Source organism: Crinia signifera, chromosome 1 (genome assembly GCF_055691185.1).
Source record: "Crinia signifera chromosome 1, ASM5569118v1, whole genome shotgun sequence".
Lineage (NCBI taxonomy): Eukaryota > Metazoa > Chordata > Amphibia > Anura > Myobatrachidae > Crinia > Crinia signifera.
Window position 1 is genome coordinate 455,068,925 of NC_139217.1, and position 23,207 is coordinate 455,092,131.

General features: G+C 47.2%; 1 protein-coding gene and 1 long non-coding RNA gene across 2 annotated transcripts; both read left to right on the forward strand.

Moving 5' to 3' along the window:
- The first annotated feature begins 1,364 nt into the window (after window positions 1-1,364).
- Window positions 1,365-19,036, forward strand: LOC146032280 (uncharacterized). Its single transcript, XR_014457727.1, has 4 exons — window positions 1,365-1,414; window positions 1,515-1,607; window positions 12,621-12,733; window positions 18,852-19,036. It is a non-coding gene; the product is annotated as an uncharacterized LOC146032280 (long non-coding RNA).
- LOC146032742 (uncharacterized) lies at window positions 2,921-7,359 on the forward strand. Its single transcript, XM_083158512.1, has 2 exons — window positions 2,921-3,166; window positions 7,144-7,359. Exons 1-2 carry the CDS (start codon window positions 2,921-2,923, stop codon window positions 7,357-7,359), a joined length of 462 nt encoding a protein of 153 aa, XP_083014638.1.
- Window positions 19,037-23,207: the final 4,171 nt, after the last annotated feature.

Sequence of the window (23,207 nt, forward strand, 5' to 3'; positions counted from 1 at the left end):
ACATGGATGTATATGTATGTATAGGGATATTTCTGTATATTTATGTATAGGTATATGTATGTATATGTATGTATAGGGATATTTCTGTATTTGTTGTATGTAGGGGGGCCCCAAGCTGACCTTTCGCACCAGGGCCCATGAACCCTTAGCTACGCCCCTGTACCCTACATATACCCCCACATGATTATGGACACCTGTGAGGGTTTTTGTGATGGAGTTTCTGCGGAGTGGACTGGAGCTGCTAGTGTGTGAGCTGGGGCGTTTGGAGGAGCTACGCAGGAGGGATGATGCTGCCCACCAGATCCAGGTACCCCGACCACTCCGTGCTTCTCGTCGGTACCGTGCTAGGGTGTACCTGGACTCCCTCTCTGATCAACAGGTGGTGGACATGTTTAGGTTGAACCGACAGAACCTGTTGAACTTCTATGAGCAGGTGAGAGATGATTTAGACCCTTTTTGGGGTGGCAACTATGCAGTGTCTGGGCTGCAGAAATTAATGTGTGCCCTCCACTTGTTTGCCACAGGCTCCACTCAGTCTGTGAGCTCATGGGCCTTGGGGGTGTCACAAGCCACTTTCTGTAAAGATTTTTCTCAGGTGTAAAATGCTTTAAAGAAGCTGTGGCGCACATATATCACATTCCCACATTGTGAGTCCGAGTGGCAGGACCTGAAGGTGGCATTCTATCGGCTCTCAGCATTTCCAAATGTGCTGGGAGCCATAGACTGCACCCACATTGGGATACGGGCTCCGCACATGAGGGAGCATGTGTATGTTAATCGCCGGGGCCGCCACTCTCTCAATGTTCAGGTGGTATGCGATGCCAACCTCAAAATTCTCAGTGTGGTTGCAGGCTACCCCGGGAACTGCCATGATTCCTACTGTATATCCTGCGTCACTCAGCTCTCTGGGACCGCTTCCAGGCCCACACCATGCCGGAGGGCTGGCTAATAGGTAAGTCAGTTTTCAGTGTTTTATTATTGTCATTTGCTAAATACCCACATGATATTTGCCCAACAAAACACATTCATATTTAATTTGTAGGTGACTCAGGATATGGGTGTCTACCGTGGCTCATGACACCTCTGCGGAACCCGCAAAGCCCTGCAGAGCACCGCTACAATGCTGCACACATTGGCACCCGCAATGTAGTGGAACGCACCTTTGGGGTGCTGACAAGCAGATTCAGGTGTTTGGACAGATCAGCAGGTACACTGCTTTACCACCCTACCAAAGTAGTAATGATCGTCCAGGCTTGCTGCATGCTACATAACATTGCTCTGGGTCAACCAAATGATGTTGATGTTGGCAATGCAGCAGTCGTGCAGGAAGCTGAAGTTACACAACATGTGCTAGTTAGGAGTACGCAGAGGGGGAATGTGGTTCGATCAGAGATGTTACGGCAGCATTTTACAGGTAATTTAGCTTGCAAACATTTACATTCAAGAATAACCCATACCACCCTTACATGGTGTACCTTACAAAACAACTCACTGCTTTGTTTAACATTGCACAGGGCCATTTGGGGACTAATGCACACCCCCTGCAAGGTCTGCCATACCTGCTTGGTCCTTGCCTTGATACATGCTGGTACCTAGGACCTTTCAATGTAAGTAATCCTAACATGGGTGATGTGTATAAAGCATTGGTAAAGGTACGCAACACAGGTGCAAGGGGCGGAGTTACCATGGTGGTCTGTGATGAGGGGATTTTTACGTATTGCTTAAATAACATGACAATTACACGCTGCAATGGTAAATGCTGGACCCTTTGAAACGTCTGTAATAGGCCCAAATGAGATCACATTATTCTCCGTGTTATCCTCCCCACCCCGGCCGCCGGTGGCCCCCCCCCCCCCCCCCCCCCCCCCCCCATCGCTGCAGGCTTACCCGTCTGCGCGTCCCAGCTCCCCTCCTGGCTTCAATTAATAATTCTATGCAGACGGACCACGATAAAATGGCCGCCCTCATACCGCAGACAGTTTCAGAGAACTTACAACGAAAAAGAAACTTGGGTGGGGTGCACTCTAGATCCCCCAAATTGAAACTATCCTGTTAATTCATTCGTTTTTTAAAGAAAAAAATTTTGGGATTTTTATCTGCTGTGCTCAAATAATTATAATATTTGAAATAGTTTTTATTTTTTTTTATTTTTTATTTTTTATATTTTATTTGTAATTTTGTGTATGTTTTTAATTTTTTTAGATTTTTTTGAGAGTGAATATTTATCTAATAGATCTGTAGATCTGCAAAAACTGTGTGAAAATAATTATTTTCACACAGTTTTTGTAGATCTACAGATCTATTATGTAGGGTACACACCAGGACGACCACCGTCGTCCACGACCGATAGACGACCATGGAACGATTTCCCTTGGACTTCCCGGGAGCTCCCAGGCAGTCCCCAGCAAACGATTAGCAAAAATTTTGGTTTTTTTGCGAAACGATCTAGATCCGATCCCGATGCGCCCGTGATGGTCGTTAAGACGGTCGGATCGCTGGTTTTTGTTTTTTTGCAAGAACACATGCGACCGTCGTCAGATTTGCCTTTGAAATTTAAATGAAGGGTATAGGAATAGCAGCAGCCATTTTAAACCAGTGTATTTCTGCTTTGTTACTAGTGAGGCTTGGTTTATACCTGCTGAACGCTGGACATAGCTATTTACACATTACTTTGTTTTGCCTGCCATTACAAAGTGTCTTTTAACCCTGCACTATGGAGAATGCAGTGATGGGTCGTCACCAGCAACATTACCTGCTCTATTATGCAGTGCTGAAGCTCAGGCCTCAGAGGGCCCAGCGCAGGAGAGTAAGATCATGCTGGACAAAGCAGTGGCTACTGCAGCGTCAGACTCGTTCGCACATGCCACTGCTAAGGGACATCAGGGAAAATAACCCAGACGACTTCCGGAACTTTTTGAGGATGGATGATGCCACATTCCAGGAATTGCTGCGTCTGGTGACTCCCTACATCGAGAAGCAGGATACCAAGTATCGCGTGGCTATCCCTGCTGAGGAACGGCTGGTGGTGGCCCTGAGGTTTCTGGCGACAGGACGGTCTCTTGCTGACCTGAAGTTTGGATCCCTCATCTCCCCGCAAGCTTTGGGCCTCATCATCCCGGAGACCTGCAAAGCCATTGTGAAGGTGCTGCAGTACCAGTATTGCAAGGTAAGGATGAAAAATTCACCGTACACTTTATTGTGCAAACAAAATTGTTTTATTTATAATTTAGGCCTAGGACAGAAACAGGTTTTTTAGGCCTTTCATATGTAAAACATGTGTAAATACATATACAAATATAGATTTATTGTGTCAACACAAATATATTATAACTAGGTGATTCATCGCGCCCTACGGGCGCTCTTCACACCGTCGTAAGGGGCTGCGCCCCCTTAATTTGTGAAATTTGTATATGAGAAAGATGGTTAGAATTGTATGAAAGATGGCCTGTATTGCAACTTGAGTTATAGGTGAAATGTGTTAAATAGAGAGCATATGATGTGGAAGGGGGTGTGTATTGTTTTGTTTAATTAAAAAGCGGTTACAGAGTAAGATGTACATTGATAGTGTGGATGGTACAGTGACATTTGTGGGTGTGGGGGGGGGCTGTGTGTGCATGTTGTTTAGGTGTGTCTGTGCAATAGTATAGTAGGGTGTTTCTGAGTCAGCGGCTCCCCACTGGCGGAGGTCACGACACAGGAAAACAGGAGGCTGGGTAGTGATAGGGGTGTGTGGGCATAAGGGGGACTAAAGAGGAGGGTGGGAGATACTGTGCAGCTTCTGCCAGTGGGTGAGGGTCCAGCGTGGCAGTACAGGAGTACAGGATGGTGGCCCTTAGTCAGTGTCTCCTCCTATTGGGTGGGAGTTCGGGTGCATGAGAGCAGGAGGCTGGGCTATGAGGCATGATAGGGGCATGTGGGCAAAACAGCGTCAGCGACTCCCCAGTGGTGGAAGTTACGGTTCAGGAGAGCAGGAAGCTGGGTAGTGATAGGGGTGTGTGAGTATACGGGGGACTAAAGAGGGGCTTAGGGGTGCCGTGAATCAAGGGAGGGAGGGGGCGCAGGTGTCGGCGAATCGCGGGAGAGGGCGGGGGTCCGTAATGCGTGGGAGGGGGTGTGAATTGCGCAAGGGGGGGTTGCGAATCGCGGGAGGAGGGTGCGCGGGGAGTCCGTGAATTGCGGGGGGGGGCACGGTGCGCGATGAATCACCTAGTTGGTTATATATTCTTGTAGAAGGATGGTAGGATGTTGCTGTCATTCAGAATGCATTTACATAAACAGTAATAGTAGCAGTAAAAGGTCTGACTTAAAACACCTACAGTAAAACAGAACAGGTGTTATATATTATACAAAGAATTGGTTGATGTGTAGGTTGACGTGCACATAGTTCATAGTTGTCACTGGAAAAAAATTGCTACAAGAAAAAATCATCACAGAAAGTTCAACACATGTAAATGTTGACATAAGTGTGGCACTTCATCGGTGTCCATGTCGACACATGACAATGAATATGAAAACATTCAAAAAAAGAAAAATAAATCTTCAAAAACTCATGTCAACCTTTTTCATTGTCGACCATAGCCGTGCCAGTGTTTTGCATGTGCCATTTAATCCTGGGGTTGCCGTGAATCGCGCGCGGGGGTGGGGGGGGGAGGGAGGAGGTGAGGGGTGTCCGCGAATCACGGGAGGAGGGGTCGTGAGTGGATGCCGTGAATTGCGGGAGGGGGGGTTGCGGGGGGGTGTGGGTGCCGCGAATCGTGGGAGGGGGGACGCGGGGGGTTGCAGTGAATCGCGGGAGGGTGGGTCGCGGGGGCGGGGGGTTGCCGCAATGACAGGAGGGGGGGTCAGGGGTGGGGAACCACGGTAGGGGGGGGTCGTGGGGGGCACCGTGAACCGCGGGAGGGGGGCCCGGGGGGTTGGCGCGAATCGTGGGAGGGGGGGTCGCTGGGTGCCGCGAATCGCAGGAGGGGGGGGTGTCACGGGGTGGGGCCGCAAATCGCGGGAGTCACCGGGGGTGCCGCGAATTGCGGGGGGTGTGCTGCAAATCGCGGGAGGGGGGTCGCGGGGGGTGCCGCGAATCGCCACAAGAAAAAATCAACACAGAAAGGTCAACACATGTAAATGTTGACATAAGTGTGGCACTTCATTGGTGTCCATGTCGACACATGAGAATGAATATGAAAAAGTGAAAAATAAATCTTGTCAACCTTTTTCATTGTCAACCATAGCCATGTCAGTGTTTTGCATGTGCCATTTAATCGTGGGGATGCCGTGAATGGGGGGGGGAGGTGCATACCTCCCAACATGACCCTTTCTAGGAGGGACACATTGCTCTGTTTCTGGACTTTCTTCTTAATTTATGGATTACCATCACCTGTGCTTAAACACCTTTCTTATCAATTACCCTGTTTAAAACAGGTGATGACAATCATAAATTAAGATGGAAGTCCACAAACAGAGCATTCTGTCCCTCCTGGAGAGGGTCATGTTGGGAGGTATGGAGGTGTGGGGTGCTCACCTGGTGTGTCTGGTGAGTAGCTGTGTCTTTGCTGTGTAACATGGGCCCTTATTCTGGTTGGTGCGGCCGGAGCCGCACACGGTGCTCCGGCCGCACAAACCAATCCCCGCCCACGAGACGGATCGCCACGGCCGTCCGTACACGGACGGCTGGCGATCCGCATAAAAATGGTGGGGCGTACGCCTCCACCATGGTGGGAGCTGCCCCCTGCATTCGATGGTCGTCGACCATCGAAGGCAGGGCCGCACGCCCCACCAGGTCCCGCAAGCTGAGACCACACGGACAATCGTCCGTGTGATAGCTTGTATGGGGGCTGAGAGCTGACATCCGGCGACGTCAGCTTTCCGCCCCCATCAGTGGCGTCATACCCTGATTAGCATGCATACGCCCCGCGTTTGCATGGGAACGCCCATGAAACGCGGGGCGTATACATAGGGAAATGAGGGTATGAAGCCCCTCACGCCCCTATACGCCCCCTTTGCGGCGGACGAAATACGTCTGCGGCGAATGGGGCTGCACATGCGCAGATTGACCTCTGCGCATGTGCAGACTCAAAACATCGGCGGTACGGCCGCACGCGGGCCGTACCGTCCGATACAGAATAAGGGCCATGGAGAGGCAGAGGGTGTCTGGCACTGTCTGTGGGCTCACTGGGCTGGTTCTCTGTCATGTGAGTCAGCCATGTGAGTCAGAGGCTCCACCCAGCGTTACAGCTCCAGACACACTTTGAGTGACAGATGTAGCCAAATATATAAGAGATACCATATAAAAGATATTGTACAAAAAAACACACTATATATAAACATTTAAGTATGTATGACCCAGTTTAAACTTTCCCAATAAGTACGGGCTACTGTGTGGCAGAGCATGTCTGCTGCAGATATGTAAAGGCTGCCGCACACATGGCGCATGGCGCAGATGCAATGGTCCCGGCCCCATTGATGTGCGCCATACGCCATGTGAGCAGTGGCCATCACATACCTGCAGCTGAGACCATGTCGATGGTAAATGATAAAATAGCCTATATTTTAAGACCGATCCTCAAAAACAGGAGACTCCGGATCTTCTATCAGTAAAGAACTGTAGAATTGACGGTACTGGGAGGGTTGAGAAGGCTGTGTGGGTGTCGACTGGGTATGTGTTGGAAGTGTGCTCGACTGGCTTGGTACGGTGGCAGGCGGAGTAGGCACTGGTGATTCTATTGACAGTGGTGTTTCCGGTGCACTACCCATGCCAACTATTTTAGTGCCACTGTTGAGATACCCTAAACTGCCATTATACACCAACTCCATGCATAACTTTTCAAAAGTAAGTTGCTGGTCCGGAGCCATGTTGCGAACACACTCTGCCACATAAGTGAAATAGTTGTCATGTTCTTTGCAGAACTCGCTGTGCCCGCATCATAAATTCTTCATGTGCTGCTGCTTCTCCTTTTTTTCCTTTGCCACGGGGGAGTGGTGGAGTGGGTTCCAGGGTGAGTGGCGGAGTGCGTGCCGGAGTAGGAGCTTCGCTCGATGTACATGCATTATCTGATAGGGCAGACAGGTCCGGGGTTGGAGGTGAGTAGTCAGCAAGCTGTAAAAAATTGAACATGTTTACTAATCAATTCTATTTACTTCTAATTTCAGTTCCCTACCAGCGTGAATGAATGGAAAGTCATCGCAGAGGAGTTTGAACAGCGATGGAACTTTCCAAATTGCGGTGGAGCCATTGATGGCAAACATGTCCGCATAGCCCAGCCTATCAATAGTGGTTCCTACTACTTTAATTACAAGGGCTATTTTAGCATTGTACTAATGGCTGTGGTTAATGCGAACTATATGAGTTTATCTTCCTGGATGTAGGAAGGAATGGCCGTGAATCGGACACAAAGTTCTACGAAAGGCTCACAGCGAACACCCTTCACTTGCCGTCTGTCCAGGAAACTAAACAGGGGCTTAACTTTGTGTTTGTGGCAGACGAGGCTTTTGGCTTGCACGAGCATGTCATGAAGCCATATGCGCAAAGGGGCCTGAACCAGGACAAAAGGATCTTCAACTACAGGCTATCCAGGGCACGACGTGTTGTGGAAAATGCTTTTGGAATCCTGGCTAACCGGTTTCGCATTTTCCACACTGACATTAACCTGAGGGTGGACAAAATTGACTGGGTTGGTTGGTTTCCGCACCCATTTCTACATTGGCCTCTGGGTGAAATGGGAGACTGTAGCGAGACGAGTCCTCCAAGGCTTGGTATCTTTTCATTTTATTTGAATACTCCTTGGACTTGGTTCGCCACAGGCATTCATGGGAACGATACTTCTCTATGAACCCTTCCAAAAATTCCTGTTCTTTTGCGTTGGACATTGGGACTGTAAAAAAATAAAACCATTTTAGTTATTATAGTTATAGCCATGTTTTGTGTAATATTTAAATTTTTATAGTTACCAATTTACCTAGTTATTTATTTATTTATTTACAGTTTCTTATATAGCGCAGCAGATTCCGTTGCGCTTTACAATAGTAGACAGTGATAAGACAAACTGGGTAACAACAGACAGACTTGGAGGTAGGAGGGCCCTGCTGCAAGCTTACAATCTATAGGGATATAGGGGGGAAACATAAGGACAGGCACCAGTAATAGCATAGCAGTTACAAATCCAGAAGGGAAGCTATATAATACATAAGTGCCTCGGAGGGTTATGCATGTAGAACTTAAATATGATAGGCTTGCCTGAAGAGGTGAGTTTTCAGGGAACGCTTGAAAGTTTGGAGACTTGTGGAGAGTCTGAATGTGCGTGGAAGGGCGTTCCATAGGATGGGAGCAGCCCGATGAAAGTCCTGTAATAATGAATGGGAGCTAGTGATCCGTGCAGAAGAGAGACGCAGATCTTGTGTAGAGCGTAGTGGTCGAGATAGGAGATATTTTGTGATAAGTGCAGAGATATATGCTGGTGCAGTATGGTTAATAGCTTTATAAGCAAGTAGAAGTGTTTTATATTGAATATGGTAATATACAGGCAACCAATGGAGGGACTGGCAGAGCGGATCAGCAGACGATGAGCGTCTTGCAAGGAAGATCAGCCTAGCAGCAGCATTTAAAATTGATTGCAGTTGTGAGAGTCTGTTCTTGGGAAGACAGTTAGGAGACTATTCAATAATCAATGCGGGATATAATGAGTGCATGGATAAGAGATTTGGTAGTGTCTTGTGTGAGATAGGGTCGTATTTTGGATATGTTTTTTAGATGCATGTAACATGATTTGGAGACAGATTGAATGTGGGGAAGAAAGGACAGTTTAGAGTCGAGGATGACCCCTAAGCAACGAGCTTGTGGGGTAGGGTAGATTATCGAGTTGTCAACAGCGATGGAGATGTCAGGATGTTCATATGTTTTAAGTATTTAAAATGTTAATAAACTTTTATGAAAACCACTATACATTTTATTGTGCAGATTGCTATTCACACAAACAGGTGAATGGGGCCTAGCAGAGAGGAGTGCATGGAATACTGCAATGGTGGACAATGGTTATATCTATACTAGGTGATTCATCGTGCCCTACGGGCGCTCTTCACACCGTCCGTAAGGGGCTGCGCCCCCTTAATTTGTGAAATTTGTATATGAGAAAGATGGTTAGAATTGTATGAAAGATGGCCTGTCTTGCAACTTGAGTTATAGGTGAAATGTGTTAAATAGAGAGCATATGATGTGGAAGAGGGTGTGTATTGTTTTGTTTAATTAAAAAGCGGTTACAGAGTAAGATGTACATTGATAGTGTGGATGGTACAGTGACATTTGTGGGTGTGGGGGGGGGGGCTGTGTGTGCATGTTGTTTAGGTGTGTGTGTGCAATAGTATAGTAGGGTGTTTCTGAGTCAGCGGCTCCCCACTGGCAGAGGTCACGACACAGGAAAACAGGAGGCTGGGTAGTGATAGGGGTGTGTGGGCATAAGGGGGACACACACCCCTATCACTATCCATGTATATTATACAAAGAATTGGTTGATGATGTGTAGGTTGACGTGCACATAGTTCATAGTTGTCACTGGAAAAAATTGCTACTAAAAAAATCATGTAAACATGTAAATGTTGACATAAGTGTGGCACTTCATCGGTGTCCATGTCGACACATGACAATGAATATGAAAACATTCAAAAAAAGAAAAATAAATCTTCAAAAACTCATGTCAACCTTTTTCATTGTCGACCATAGCCGTGCCAGTGTTTTGCATGTGCCATTTAATCCTGGGGTTGCCGTGAATCGCGCGCGGGGGTGGGGAGGGAGGAGGTGAGGGGTGTCCGTGAATCACGGGAGGAGGGGTCGTGAGTGGATGCCGTGAATTGCGGGAGGGGGGGTTTCGGGGGGGGGGTGTGGGTGCCGCGAATCGTAGGAGGGGGGGCGCGGGGGGTTGCAGTGAATCGCGGGAGGGTGGGTCGCGGGGGCGGGGGGGTTGCCGCAATGACAGGAGGGGGTCGTGGGGGGCACCGTGAACCGCGGGAGGGGGGGCCGGGGGGTTGGCGCGAATCGTGGGAGGGGGGGTCGCGGGGTGCCGCGAATCGCAGGAGGGGGGGGTGTCACGGGGTGGGGCCGCAAATCGCGGGAGTCACCGGGGGTGCCGCGAATTGCGGGGGGTGTGCTGCAAGTCGCGGGAGGGGGGTCGCAGGGAGTGCCGCGAATCGCCACAAGAAAAAATCAACACAGAAAGGTCAACACATGTAAATGTTGACATAAGTGGGCACTTCATTGGTGTCCATGTCGACACATGAGAATGAATATGAAAACATTGAAAAAGTGAAAAATAAATCTTGTCAACCTTTTCATTGTCGACCATAGCCATGTCAGTGTTTTGCATGTGCCATTTAATCGTGGGGATGCCGTAAATGGGGGGGGGGGGAGGGAGGTGCATACCTCCCAACATGACCCTCTCTAGGAGGGACACATTGCTCTGTTTCTGGACTTTCTTCTTAATTTATGGATTACCATCACCTGTGCTTAACACTTTTCTTATCAATTACCCTGTTTAAAACAGGTTATGACAATCATAAATTAAGATGGAAGTCCACAAACAGAGCATTCTGTCCCTCCTGGAGAGGGTCATGTTGGGAGGTATGGAGGTGTGGGGCGCTCACCTGGTGTGTCTGGTGAGTAGCTGTGTCTTTGCTGTGTAACATGGAGAGGCAGAGGGTGTCTGGCACTATCTGTGGGCTCACTGGCTGGTTCTCTGTCATGTGAGTCAGTCATGTGAGTCAGAGGCTCCACCCAGCGTTACAGCTCCAGACACACTTTGAGTGACAGATGTAGCCAAATATATAAGAGATATATATATACACACACATGGGGCCCACCCGAGCAAACAGTGACATGGTCGTGTGCACGGTTGCCAAACCAGTGCTCTATATACATTGGTGGCAACAGTGGGCATGCATAGGAGAGCATTGGGAGTGCAAACATACCAGGTTGTTGTTCTGGGAGATGAGACAAGAAGGAGAGTCCAACTGCTGCGCCAGCACTGTTTGCTATGTGGAAAAACATGGCGCCGGGAGGAGTGTTTAGGAAATGCCACTCAAATAGGCTGGATCAAACGACGGACGCACCGACGGACGGCCGACGGAAGCGGCAAAAAACACTCACGATCTGCATGCGATTGACGGTCGGCCTGGGATTGACGGATCCTACCTGCAGCACGTAGGACCAAAGATGCGACCAAACGAGTGGCGTGTACGCTCATCGGATCGGAATCGGATCAAATAAATGACAAAAATGCACAAAAGTACATACAATCTGCATACAACCGGTCGGAATTGGATCTAAATTGACAGAATCGGGCCCTAGTCGTCCTGGTGTGTACCCAGCCTTAGATAAATATTCACTCTCAAAAAAATCTAAAAAAATTAAAAACATACACAAAAATACAAATAAAATATAAAAAATAAAAATAAAATAAAAAATAAAAAATAAAATATAAAAACTATATCAAAAATTATAATTATTTGAGCACAGCAGATAAAAAATCCCCAAATTTTTTTTCTTTAAAAAACTAAAAACACAAATGAATTAACAGGATAGTTTCAATTTGGGGGATCTAGAGTGCACCCACCCGAGTTTATTTTCTTTTTGTTGTTAATATGACATGCCATAACTCGGGGGTGCACCACTGAACATCAATTGTACGACAAACAAATTAATCGGACAGGTTGAAGTTTGATGTTTAATATTGAATTACTCACCAATTATAATCAGTTATATCCCCCAACTTAACATTAATGTAAAATATTCCCTAATATTTAGTGCAGCTCCCCTAACCCACCTTGTTCTACAGTTTCAGAGAACTGTCTGCTTTATGGGGCGGCCATTTTATTGTGGTCCGTCTCCATAGAATTGATTGAAGCCAGGAGGGGAGCCGCTACGCGCAGACAGGTAAGCCTGTGGGGATGGGGGCGGGGGCATTACTATAGCACTGCAGCCCCCCGGTGCCCCCACATGCACAGCGCCCCCACGCGACTGCGGGGGCTGTGGTGCTATAGTTACGCCACTGTTCTGCCCTGAGACCGGGAAATGCCACCCTTTCCAAAAGACCCAGATCCACCCTTAGTACGTACACTACGCCGGGGGGGGGGGGGGAGTAGTGGGTGAGCCACTCATGGGTGTGGAGGACACGCTGCTGCTTTGAGTAGATGTGGTTGGTTGTTGACCTAACAAATTGCTTGCACTTAGGGTTAACTGACTTTGTAGGGACATCAACGCAGCTGTTTGCCCATTAATGGCTTGGGTCTGTGCCAGCATATTTTCATTAAGTTTGTCAAAATTTGTGGTTTGGCCACTAATGGCCTGGCCAATCTCTCCTAAACGTGTCTATTGTGGATGCAATAGGAATTTGCGTACCTACACTTGCACGCAGGCTTTGATAAACTTTTCTCATTTGCTGACCCTGCATAACCCTTCATTTGCTCAATTTGGAGGCTCCGAGACTCCATAAAAAATATTTGTTTCTCTTTAAATGTGTGAATGGATCTGGCCAATTCTTCGGCATTGGTAGGACTATTGGTGGCTTGCAGGAGTGGGGCCTGCTGCCCATGTGACTGAGTATAGGGCGGAACATTGATTGGCTCTGTTCTTTGTTGTGCAGGCTCCAATGTGCTGACAGGTTCCAGTATTATTTCCCTCCTATCATCCAGCACCTGTATGGGATCTGTTGGCTCTGGCATCGGTTGTGATGTTCCTACAAAGAAGATGACAAAGGTAAGTATGTTATGCTGCATTTTGGGTGGTGCGTCAGGGAAACTGTGTTATAATGGTCTGGTCTGCAAGATGCATAGTGCATCTATGTGGTGGATTAGTACTTCCACCTGTCAAAGTCGACTTTTGCACTGCATCCTAATTTCCATAATTAAGATCTAAAAGGGACGTTTGACCCTGCTCGTCTTGTAATATGGTCTGAGATAAATATTATTTAGTTTAAGACTAAACAGTCATGTTTAGTCTTAAACTGATTGAAATAATATTAGCTATCAGATGACAGTTATTAGAACTTCATATCACATTGCAGATACAACTTATAAGGATTACTAGTTATTAGCAGAGTAATCTCAGATACCAGCAGAAGAGGTGTGGCCATTAACATTTTCAAAAGGAACTCTGGACCATTCAGAGATGTACAGTAAACCAAGGGGGTGTGTTAGTAGACAAGGCTACCTGAGAAACCAGTTCTTGGAACAATGGTCAAGGAACTTCCTTCCCCCCCAGATACTTGCTAAAAGGAGACACACAAACACATACAGGGGTTTATTCTGCTTGGTACGGTGGGACCGTATATGGGCGGATCGGGGTTTTTTTTCATCTGCGCATGCGTAGCTTTCCCAATGCGCATGTGCGGCGACCGCACACCGCTCACGGACGGGCGCTTTTATGGGAGCGGCCGGAATAATGAGGAAAACTGGGCGTAAACCTGGGCGTACACGGGGGTGTGCACACAAAATGTACGGTGCCACAGCCGCCTCGATCGGCGAACGCGATGTGCATTTTGGACCAAAAACAGGCGGACGCCAAAGATAGCTCCAGACCACCCCTAGAGATACCGTATGAGAGCGGACGCCCGGGTCTGCTAATTAACGCTGATTACTACACCTGAATGTAATAAGCAATGCTGCAGGCTATTAAGTTAAAACCATGATTTCACTACCTGCAAGCCACACACAGCCCTCAAACGGTATCCGGACTATTGTTAGACAGCACTTACATCGACAGCCATTACATCGACACCATTAGTTCGACAGCTCAATAGGTCGACATGGTTTTAGGTCGACATGTCATTAGGTCGACATGTCATTAGGTCGACAGCTCATTAGGTCGACAGCTCATTAGGTCGACATGTTTTTAGGTCGACACTGCCATTAGGTCGACAGTGTCTATGTCGACAGTCAAAAGGTCGACATGGGTTTTTTCACTGTTTTTTGAGCCGACATGTGCCGACAGGCAGTATTTCATGCCCTACTATCCACTAGGGCGTGGTGGGAGAATAAAATAGTGTGCCGAGCGCAGCGAGGCACCGTGCCCGAAGCATAGCGAGCGAAGCGAGGGGCTGCGGTACACTTTAAACTGTGTCCATGTAGACTGTGTCGACATTTCGGACAAAAAACAGTAAAAAAAAACATGTCGACATTTTGACTGTCGACATAGACACTGTCGACCTAATGGCAGTGTCGACCTAAAAACATGTCGACCTAATGAGCTGTCGACCTAATGAGCTGTCGACCTAATGAGCTGTCGACCTAATGGTATGTCGACCTAAAACCATGTCGACCTATTGAGCTGTCGAACTAATGGTGTCGATGTAATGGCTGTCGATGTAAGTGCTGTCTAATATCCGTCCCAGACCCCCCTCAAACACATTGGATGCATATCTTTCTACACTTCTCCACATGTAAAGGTTGGTTTAATTTTAGGTAATATTCATTTTAATACCTGGTTATATATGTCCAGGTAGTTATTTTATAACCATCTACACCCATTCAGAAAGTGTTTTGGTATACTTTAAAAAGCAGGACACTCAATTCACAGAAGTCGACATGTGTCAACTTTTTCACTGTAACACAAACATAACAGTTTTTTTTATATGGAAAAAGACACATAAACCACATCTAAGAGCAACAATGATGTTTTTGGACTCACTTTCTACTTGCACTGTGACGTACGCTCAGATATACGGAAAGTGTCGGTGTGAAAACGGGCAACATCCGTCCGTACACGGTGGCATACGCTCTGATGTACGCCAGGTATCGGTGGCTAAGAGGGAGATCCGTCCGTACATGGTGGCGTACTCTCAAGTGTACGCCACTCGCCATTGTCGGTGTTTGTGACCGTCCATGTGCGGCTGTTCTGTGGGCGGACTTTCGCTCACCGCGAGCGTACGGGAAACGTACGGTGAAATGGACCGTACGTACGTTTCACTGACCTAACCAGAATAAGGCCCACAGTGTGCTGACCAGATATCACGATGGAGGATAATACCCCAGGAAGAGTGACCTTCTATTACATGGAGATGTGTTAAGTATCTGAGACTAGTTTGAGATAATGTGGTAAATAGGACTCATGGCTATGGAAAATGGATTATGGTTAGAAAGTTAGGAGCAGTTAACTTCAAATAATGTTTAGCTTATGCTGGGTACACACCAGGACGACTAGGGCCCGATCCCCTCAATCTAGATCCAATTCCGACCAATTGGATGTAGATTGGGTGGTGATTGGGCCCTTTTCTGTCCTGGTGTGGACCGATACCGATCCGATGCGCGGTCCCGCGGGTCGGTCGGTCGTTACTGAGATCCTACCTGCTGCAGGTAGGATCTCAATGACGACCATACAGCCGGGTGCGGGTCGCCATCGGATCGGACCCGCTCACGGTGCACATCGTGAGCGGGTCGTGCCCCCCCGCATCACTGTGAGCGGGTCGGACGAGACACTGACGACCCGCTCACGATGTGCATCGTGAGCGGGTCGTCCTGGTGTGTACCCTACATAAGATTAGGAAAAATTACTACATAAATGAAGCTTTTGTCTGTGTTTAAGATTGACCTGTAATAGACAGTCTGTTGGTTGGAACGTGCTTTGCTTGGTATATTTGGATACAATGGTGAGCACTGTAGCTCTGTTGCTGTTTGAACTTTGAACGGAGAGATGGGTTTGGACACGCCAGGTGGAGGACATGTGCTAAGTGTATTTTAAATTGAATTGTGTACCAGGACTTTAGGATATAGCGAATGGAATTTGGATTAGTAGTATTATGATATAAAGAGTTACCTGTGAGATAAAGGAAAGATGTAATCAAGCTTCAATAATGGTTAGCCAGGGATAAGGTCATTTGCTATGGGTAGCATGTTTCAAATAGCGGTGGCTGGGTAGTGAGATAGGATTGCAGTTTTGGTATTTGAAAGGATCGGTCTGGGGATTGTAGACAATCTAGAGATTGATCATAGCATGTTTGTGACAATGGTGATTATTAAGATCTAGCTCAGTGATTCCTGGAATATTATCTTGTCTATTACCAAGTGTTCAGAAAGAGGCCTGGACTTCTGTGTTCACATGTGCTCCAGTTTGGGCCTACAGTATTGCTTTTTGTGTAGGCAGATCGTTACAGCAGCAACAGCCGATAGAAGCCTTGAACATGTATTATACAAATGTTTAACCAGTTGTGATATATGGCAGGTAGTTGACGGTCTGTGTTGTGCTATGTGTGAGTATGAATGGATCCCTTTGTGCGTACACCATGTGGGTTATTCTAGTTCACTCTTTCTGACAAATTCCTTCTTAGATGGACAAAACCATGTGAACTGCAGGGGGGGCAGATGTAAAATGTGCAGAGAGAATTAGATTTGGGTGAGTTATTTTGTTTCTGTGCAGGGTAAATACTGGCTGCATTATTTTTACACTGCAATATAGATCTCACTTTGAAGTTAAACCCCACCCAAATCTAATTCTCTATGCACATGTTACATCTGCCCCACCAGCAGTGCACATGGTTTTGTCCATCTAAGAAGGATTTTGTCAGAAAGAGTGAACTAGAATAAGGCCCCATGTGTGTGGGCCTTGAAGCAAAAGTGTCTGGATTGGCTTTTGGCTGGTTTTGTCCTCGGTTGATTGTGTGAAAGCTTTGTGTAGTATCCAGTTAGAATATCTAGATAAACTGGCAGATAAAATCTCTTAAAATGTAATAGTCTGCTTTGCATGTGTTCGCTTCTATTATATATATATATATATATATATATATATATATATATATATATATATATATATATATATATATATATATATACTGTTGTTATAAACAGGGCTCCCTAGCCATGTGATTGATTTTGGTATGAGCAAGGCCCGGAATGTATATTACCAGTTAGGTGCTTCACTTAGTGATTACATTATAACTCAATATTCAAATGGCATATGCTGTAGGCTTGATATGGTTGCGGAACGTGAGAGTTACATGCAGGATTGTGAGTATTACATGATGACGGTTAGTGGTAATTTGGTGTAAAGTTGTGGACTTGGATGATTGAATGTGCAGCCAGTTAGTGGTATGGAAGTTGCTGGTGAATAACGTAGCGTAAGTTAGTGTCAGATAGAATATTACAATGTGCTGTACAATATCTTTGGATGGAAGGTCAGTATGGTATGTTTCGTTTCGTTTGGTAACAATGAGTTTAAGCCGTGACTTAAAATGGCCCCTGTACCATGTGGTGACCCATTATTAGTTATATTAAAATGGCTGCCGTTCTTAGCCACGCCTCCAGCCCTCTACACACATACACACATATAACAACATTGAGCTTAACGGTATTAAGGATGCTGGTATTATAAACGTAATAATTGTAACATCTGTCTTATATTGTATAATCATTGATGCAGTTTTCATTCGTTAGCTTACATAAATAATGTTCATTGATCATATTTCTGGACATTTGCTTATTGACCACGTGCTGGCGCTGTAGCGGCGAATCCAGCTTGCATAAATTACGTATACTTTGCATTTATAAATAAATGGATTTCCATACACCATAAAGGGACAATGGTTATTGTTTTGTAACAATGCTTTTTTTTGGGGGGGGGGGGGCATTCCAATGTACTGTGTTTTTAAGGAAATCATTTCAAACACTTTAAACGGCCAATAGATATAGAGTAAAAGTAGTGTAGACACAGTGCGCCTCAGGCGGAGTCGGCAAATACGTAAGTGGTGATAAAGGGGTATTCCCAAATTACCCCATACAAAGTGCACGTAGAAAGAAAGGTTTAACACCAGAACGTTGTCTGCGCCTCCACCTTTACATGTATAAATAAAGGAATTATACAACCCTTTACACAGCTGTACTGTAGAGGGTACCTCCGGTACAAAGTCACAGATGTATTCACATCAGGCGGATACCATAATCATATGAAAGTAAAACAGAGAGTGGATCATAGCGTAACACAACACACATAGCGTATTGTATTGTATTAAATTTTATTGTGTTACGCTATGATCCACTCTCTGTTTTACTTTCATATGATTATGGTATCCGCCTGATGTGAATACATCTGTGACTTTGTACCGGAGGTACCCTCTACAGTACAGCTGTGAAAAGGGTTGTATAATTCCTTTATTTATACATGTAAAGGTGGAGGCGCAGACAACGTTCTGGTGTTAAACCTTTCTTTCTACTTTAAACGGCCATTGCTATGTCATGTGCTGGCCAAACACATGACAATCATAACTGTAAAGTGCATGTGTTAGGAAGAACACATGCTTCACCAAATATTATTAGTAATCAGGATGTGCAAGGTAGTTTAGACACCCATCCATGGCTGTGTAGTTGAATAGTGCACGCTGTAGGTTGCAGCCATGTGTGCAGTGCACTGTTGTAACTATAGCACCGCAGCCCCCGCGGTCGCGGGGGGGTGATGTGCATATGGGGGCGCCGGGGGGGCTGCGGTGCTATAGTAATCCCCCCATCCCCCGCAGGCTTACCTGTCCGCGCGTCCCAGCTCCCCTCCTGGCTTCAATCAATGCTATGGAGATGGACTACGGTAAAATAGCCGCCCTATAAAGCAGACTGTTCTCTGAAACTGTCTGCGGTATGGGGGGCGGCCATTTTATTGTGGTCTGTCTGCATAGAATTTATTGAAGCCAGGAGGGGAGCCGGGACGCGCGGACAGGTAAGCATGCGGCAATGGGGGGAGGGGGCACAAGAGGGGGCACCGCGGGGGGCGGACGGACGGGAGGGGAGGGGGGGCGCCCCCCCATTAACGGCGGGGGGGCGCCCCAAACAAAGCTAAAGCCGCTGCATGTGTGATATTTAAAAATCCTATGCATAACAATATGACATCTCACCTGCAGGGTCGAAATCACCAAGATGAGATGGATGAACCGCAGCAGCAGCCTGGGAGTCTGGAGCTATTAAATCAAAATGGCAGATTTAGCAATATGGACATTCCCACTTAAAGTGCATCATTGTTTCTGACTACTGTAAAAAATGTGAACATTTGCTTACCTTGAACAATGTTAAATTATGATAATATTAGCCTAGCATCCTTTTGAAAATAAATTACACATGCGCACAGTGCAGTATAGTAGGGCTGCCATTTTAATTCATCATATACAGCATCATTTTTAACATGTTTACTTTTTGTCAAAATCCAAGAAACCTGAACCAGTATCTAGGTGTACAATCACATGACCAACCAGTACAGGTCGACAGTGATAAGGTGAACACACAGTAATTTGTTCTGTGGAACTACATGCCCCAGACAAACCCACAATGCATTAATTACCAAACAACACATTCATAAGGGCACCTTTCTGGGATTTGTAGTTCCACAAAAACACTTCTACTGGACACACAAAAGAATCCATCATAATTACTGGTGAACATTACAATGTAAATGTGATTGTGTACATGTGTTGACACTTACCAGTTTGCGGTGGAGTAGGGGGCCTGTCTGTGTCCGCAATGTGCACGCCTGGAAGCACCCCGGTGGTATTATTCTGCATAACCTATGCCTTGAATGTGACATGCTGCCTAGGTCCGCCTCCCGTGCGACAGACCTCTTTCCGTTCCAGGGCGAGATTGGACTTGAGGAGGTGCTTTATGTCGTTGTATCGCTTTTTAACGTTCCGCACACTCCTCTTGTGTGCGCTCAATGCATTCACAGAGTTGGTTATGGTCTCCCACATCACCTTCTTGCGTGCCACAGTTGTGCGGTGGTGGTGGGGACCCAGCAGCCGGTCATAGAGTGGCAACAGAGCACGCACCAGGGCCATATTCTCTTCATAGGAGAACCGCACTTTCCTCCCACTGGCAGTACGGGTTGGATCCACCTCATCCTCATTCTCTGGGTCACCCTCCTCCTCCTCCTCCTCCTCCTGGGCTGCATCCTCCTCTACCTCCTCCTCCTCTGCAACATCTTCCTCATGCTGAGCCAACTCCACCTCAGAATGAACTTCCTCCTGCAGCTCCTCCTCTGTGTGCCTGCCACTCTGTTCCTCCTGTGAGGACACATAACTTGTTCCTGCATCTTCCTCCTCCATGTACACCTGCTGCGCTTACACCATGTGGCCTCTCCCTGCCACAGCTCTTGCTGGCAGCATACTGCCTCTCCCAGTCCTGGCTCTCACAGCGCTGCCTTTGTGAGATGCAGTGCTGCCTCTCACTCCCCAACCTCTCACAGTGCAGTAGCGCACGCAGGGGGGGTTTCTGAGTACCCAGAAACCCCCCCAGGAGTCTAAGGGGCCTCCTCTGAAAGCTTAGGGTCCCCTCTTTCCATGGGTATAAGAATTTTTAAAATCGGCCCTTGGGAACCGGAGATATCTGACTTCAAAACAGTGGTCCCCATCCTAGCCTGTTAATTGCTCTTCCCAGTCAGATATTTCAGGTTCTGTCTGACTTAGAGTTTTGCTGAGGGTATATTCCAAAAGCTGGGACTCTTCCCCTTTGAGGGACACTAGTAGCTTGTCTCTACTATTCCCAAAACCGGAGATATCAGCCTTCCAGTAGCTGGTTACTGCTCCAGCTCCACACACCTGGTATCTAGTTTTATAAACTCATTGGCAGATTGCTCTGCCTCCTGAATTCTGATCCCCTATTCCCCAATACCATTTGATAGGTGGGATTCTCTAGTTTTTAATTCCATTAAAATCTAAGAAATCTATTTCTGGGAACTGGAGATATCTGCAGTCAAGCAAGCTGTCCTCCCACCAGAAAATTATGAATAATAAGCCCACTCCACTATACACCCCTCCTCTGCTTATTAAACCTCCTCTACCACCCTGGAAGTTATGTATCAGGGCCCCTTCATTCAGCCCAATGCCCCCTTCTACCACCCCATCCCCCACCATCTGTGCAGTAAAGGGGTAATTAGTAGAAATTACTGATCCAGGCCCTACATGCTGAGCGGTGATATGATACCCCCTACCACCTGCGGGACATCAAAGCTTCCTCCACCCCTACCGCTGGAGGATCGGTAGGGGCCCCAATACATTGTTATGCCCAGGGGTCTACACTGCTTTTATGTATGTATATGTGTGTGTGTATTATTTATTATTATTATTATTTATATACATTTGGTCTATCTATAATACTTTAACTGACCCGGCATATACTGGGTCACCTAAGTGTCCATCTCCGTGCTTTGCTCCGCCCCTCTGGAAACCCCCTTCTGAAAATCCTGCGTTTGCCACTGCAGTGGCTGGGGTAATTGGCCCTCTGCTGCCTGTTGCTCTGCCTCCTGGGTTCTGTCTCATGCCTCCTCTCCATCACCAATGCCTAACTCCCTTTCAAAGGGTAAAATGGCGCCTGTGCCCCTTTATATAGGGGGTGTGATGCGTATTGTAAGGGACTAAGGTGGCCCAATAGGTTAGGAGGTTGTATGGCCAGGTCAGGCGGATTTGTGTAAATCGCATTCCGGTTGGCCACAATATCGCACATGACCTAACCCGGAAATCGCACTTTTATGGCGTTATAATTCGCCTCACTTCGCACCATATCGCCCATTATTGCACTTTTTCTGACCAAAACCGCTACACATTAAATACGCGATTTTGGACTAAAAATGCGATAGACAGCGTTTTGCAAACCATTCGCACTTCAAAAAATCGCCATTCACTAAATCTCGCCCTAAATCTCAGCTAATCATAGCTGAGGGCTGGGGCTTTCCAACGAGCCCAGCCCCGTGTCTCTAGCCCCCTGGGAACCGGAGATACTGCCAGGCAAAGCTGGAACGTTTTCCCTATAGGATAACATGGGACCCGCTAATTCCGACCCCCACCCAGTTCAATGGCTGCCAGTTCCCCCTTCGGCATCACTGAAGCTCGAGGTTGATTTCAGTCGAACCCAAATCGCTGGGCCTTCAATCTGATACCAGGCGGATCCATATGGATTATTTGATTCCAGGGATATTGAGGTTAAACCTTTTTTATTTTTTTGTGTGTGTGTGTATACTATGTGTGCGGGCGGGCATTTGCCCCTGGGCACTTGGGGTACAAGTGTCCCGTGCCCGCCACAGCCTCCTTCCCTTTTGAGCGGCTGACCAGATGCTGCCTGCCGCTGACAGGTAAAGTAGCTTCAGTGTGCGGCGTGCAGCATCCGGCCAGCGGCTCAAAAGGGAAGGAGGCTGCGGCTCCGGTGGGCATCTTATAAGAAGAGTGCACAGCGCTACCCGGAAGTGCGGATTCACGGGAGCGCTGGTGTGCAATGCGCACCCCCAGCAATGAGCATGAAACTCCCCTTGTCAACGAGCATTTAACCACCCCCTTCCCAGGGAGCATGTGACTCCTGGCAAAGAACATTTCACATCCCCCCCCCCCCCCCATGGCATAATCTGTAATGGCCATCACAGTCTGAGGCGTAACGTGTAATGGGCATCATGGTGTGAGGCGTAACATGTAATGGGAATTACACGTACAACGTGTAATGGGCATTATGGAATGTGGTATACTATGTAATGGCTGTGTGATGTGTAATATGCATGTAAGTATGTGTTAATTTTTGGCGCGCGCCTTCGACATGCACAGTCCCTATTGTCCCTGTTTTAATAATATTTTTTTAAGCCCTAACATAATGTGTAATGGGCATTACGGTGTGTGGCATGTGTGATGGGCATTATTGTGCGTGACATTATGTCTAGTGTGTTTCATTATGTGTAATAATAGGAGATGATGAACACGCCCAGTAGATAGTGATGGACACGCCCCCTCCAATGGTGCACCCCCTAATAAAACGGGCTGCGCACGCCTATGCATGACAGTTAGGGGCTGGAGCACCATTTATCGTACACAACGCGTTTTTGCTCCCTTAGCGCATCAGTCGGTGACAGCTTTCTTGCATGACCGCTTCTGCAACAAGCGCTGCCACAAGTGCTGCTGGCGCCTGCTGACTTATAGGTGTCACATACTGCTTTCAGACTGCAAATGCTGGGTCGCACCTGGGATTAGAATATGGGTCCATCCCAGGAGCGACCCGGCATAACTGCGGCTCTCAGCGACCCGGCTTATTGCACTAAGGTAATGCTGCTGCATCCTCCATAAAAGTTCACACTGCCCAGAACCCGGGTCCGACCCAGGTAGAACCTTTCTTTTTACCTGGGTTGGATTGACGGGCTGCTGGACCCGGTGTTTTTCAAAAGGCCCGTTCACACCGCATAGTGACCTGGGTCGACATGGACAACCCGGAACAGACTCCGGTTATTTGTGCGGTGT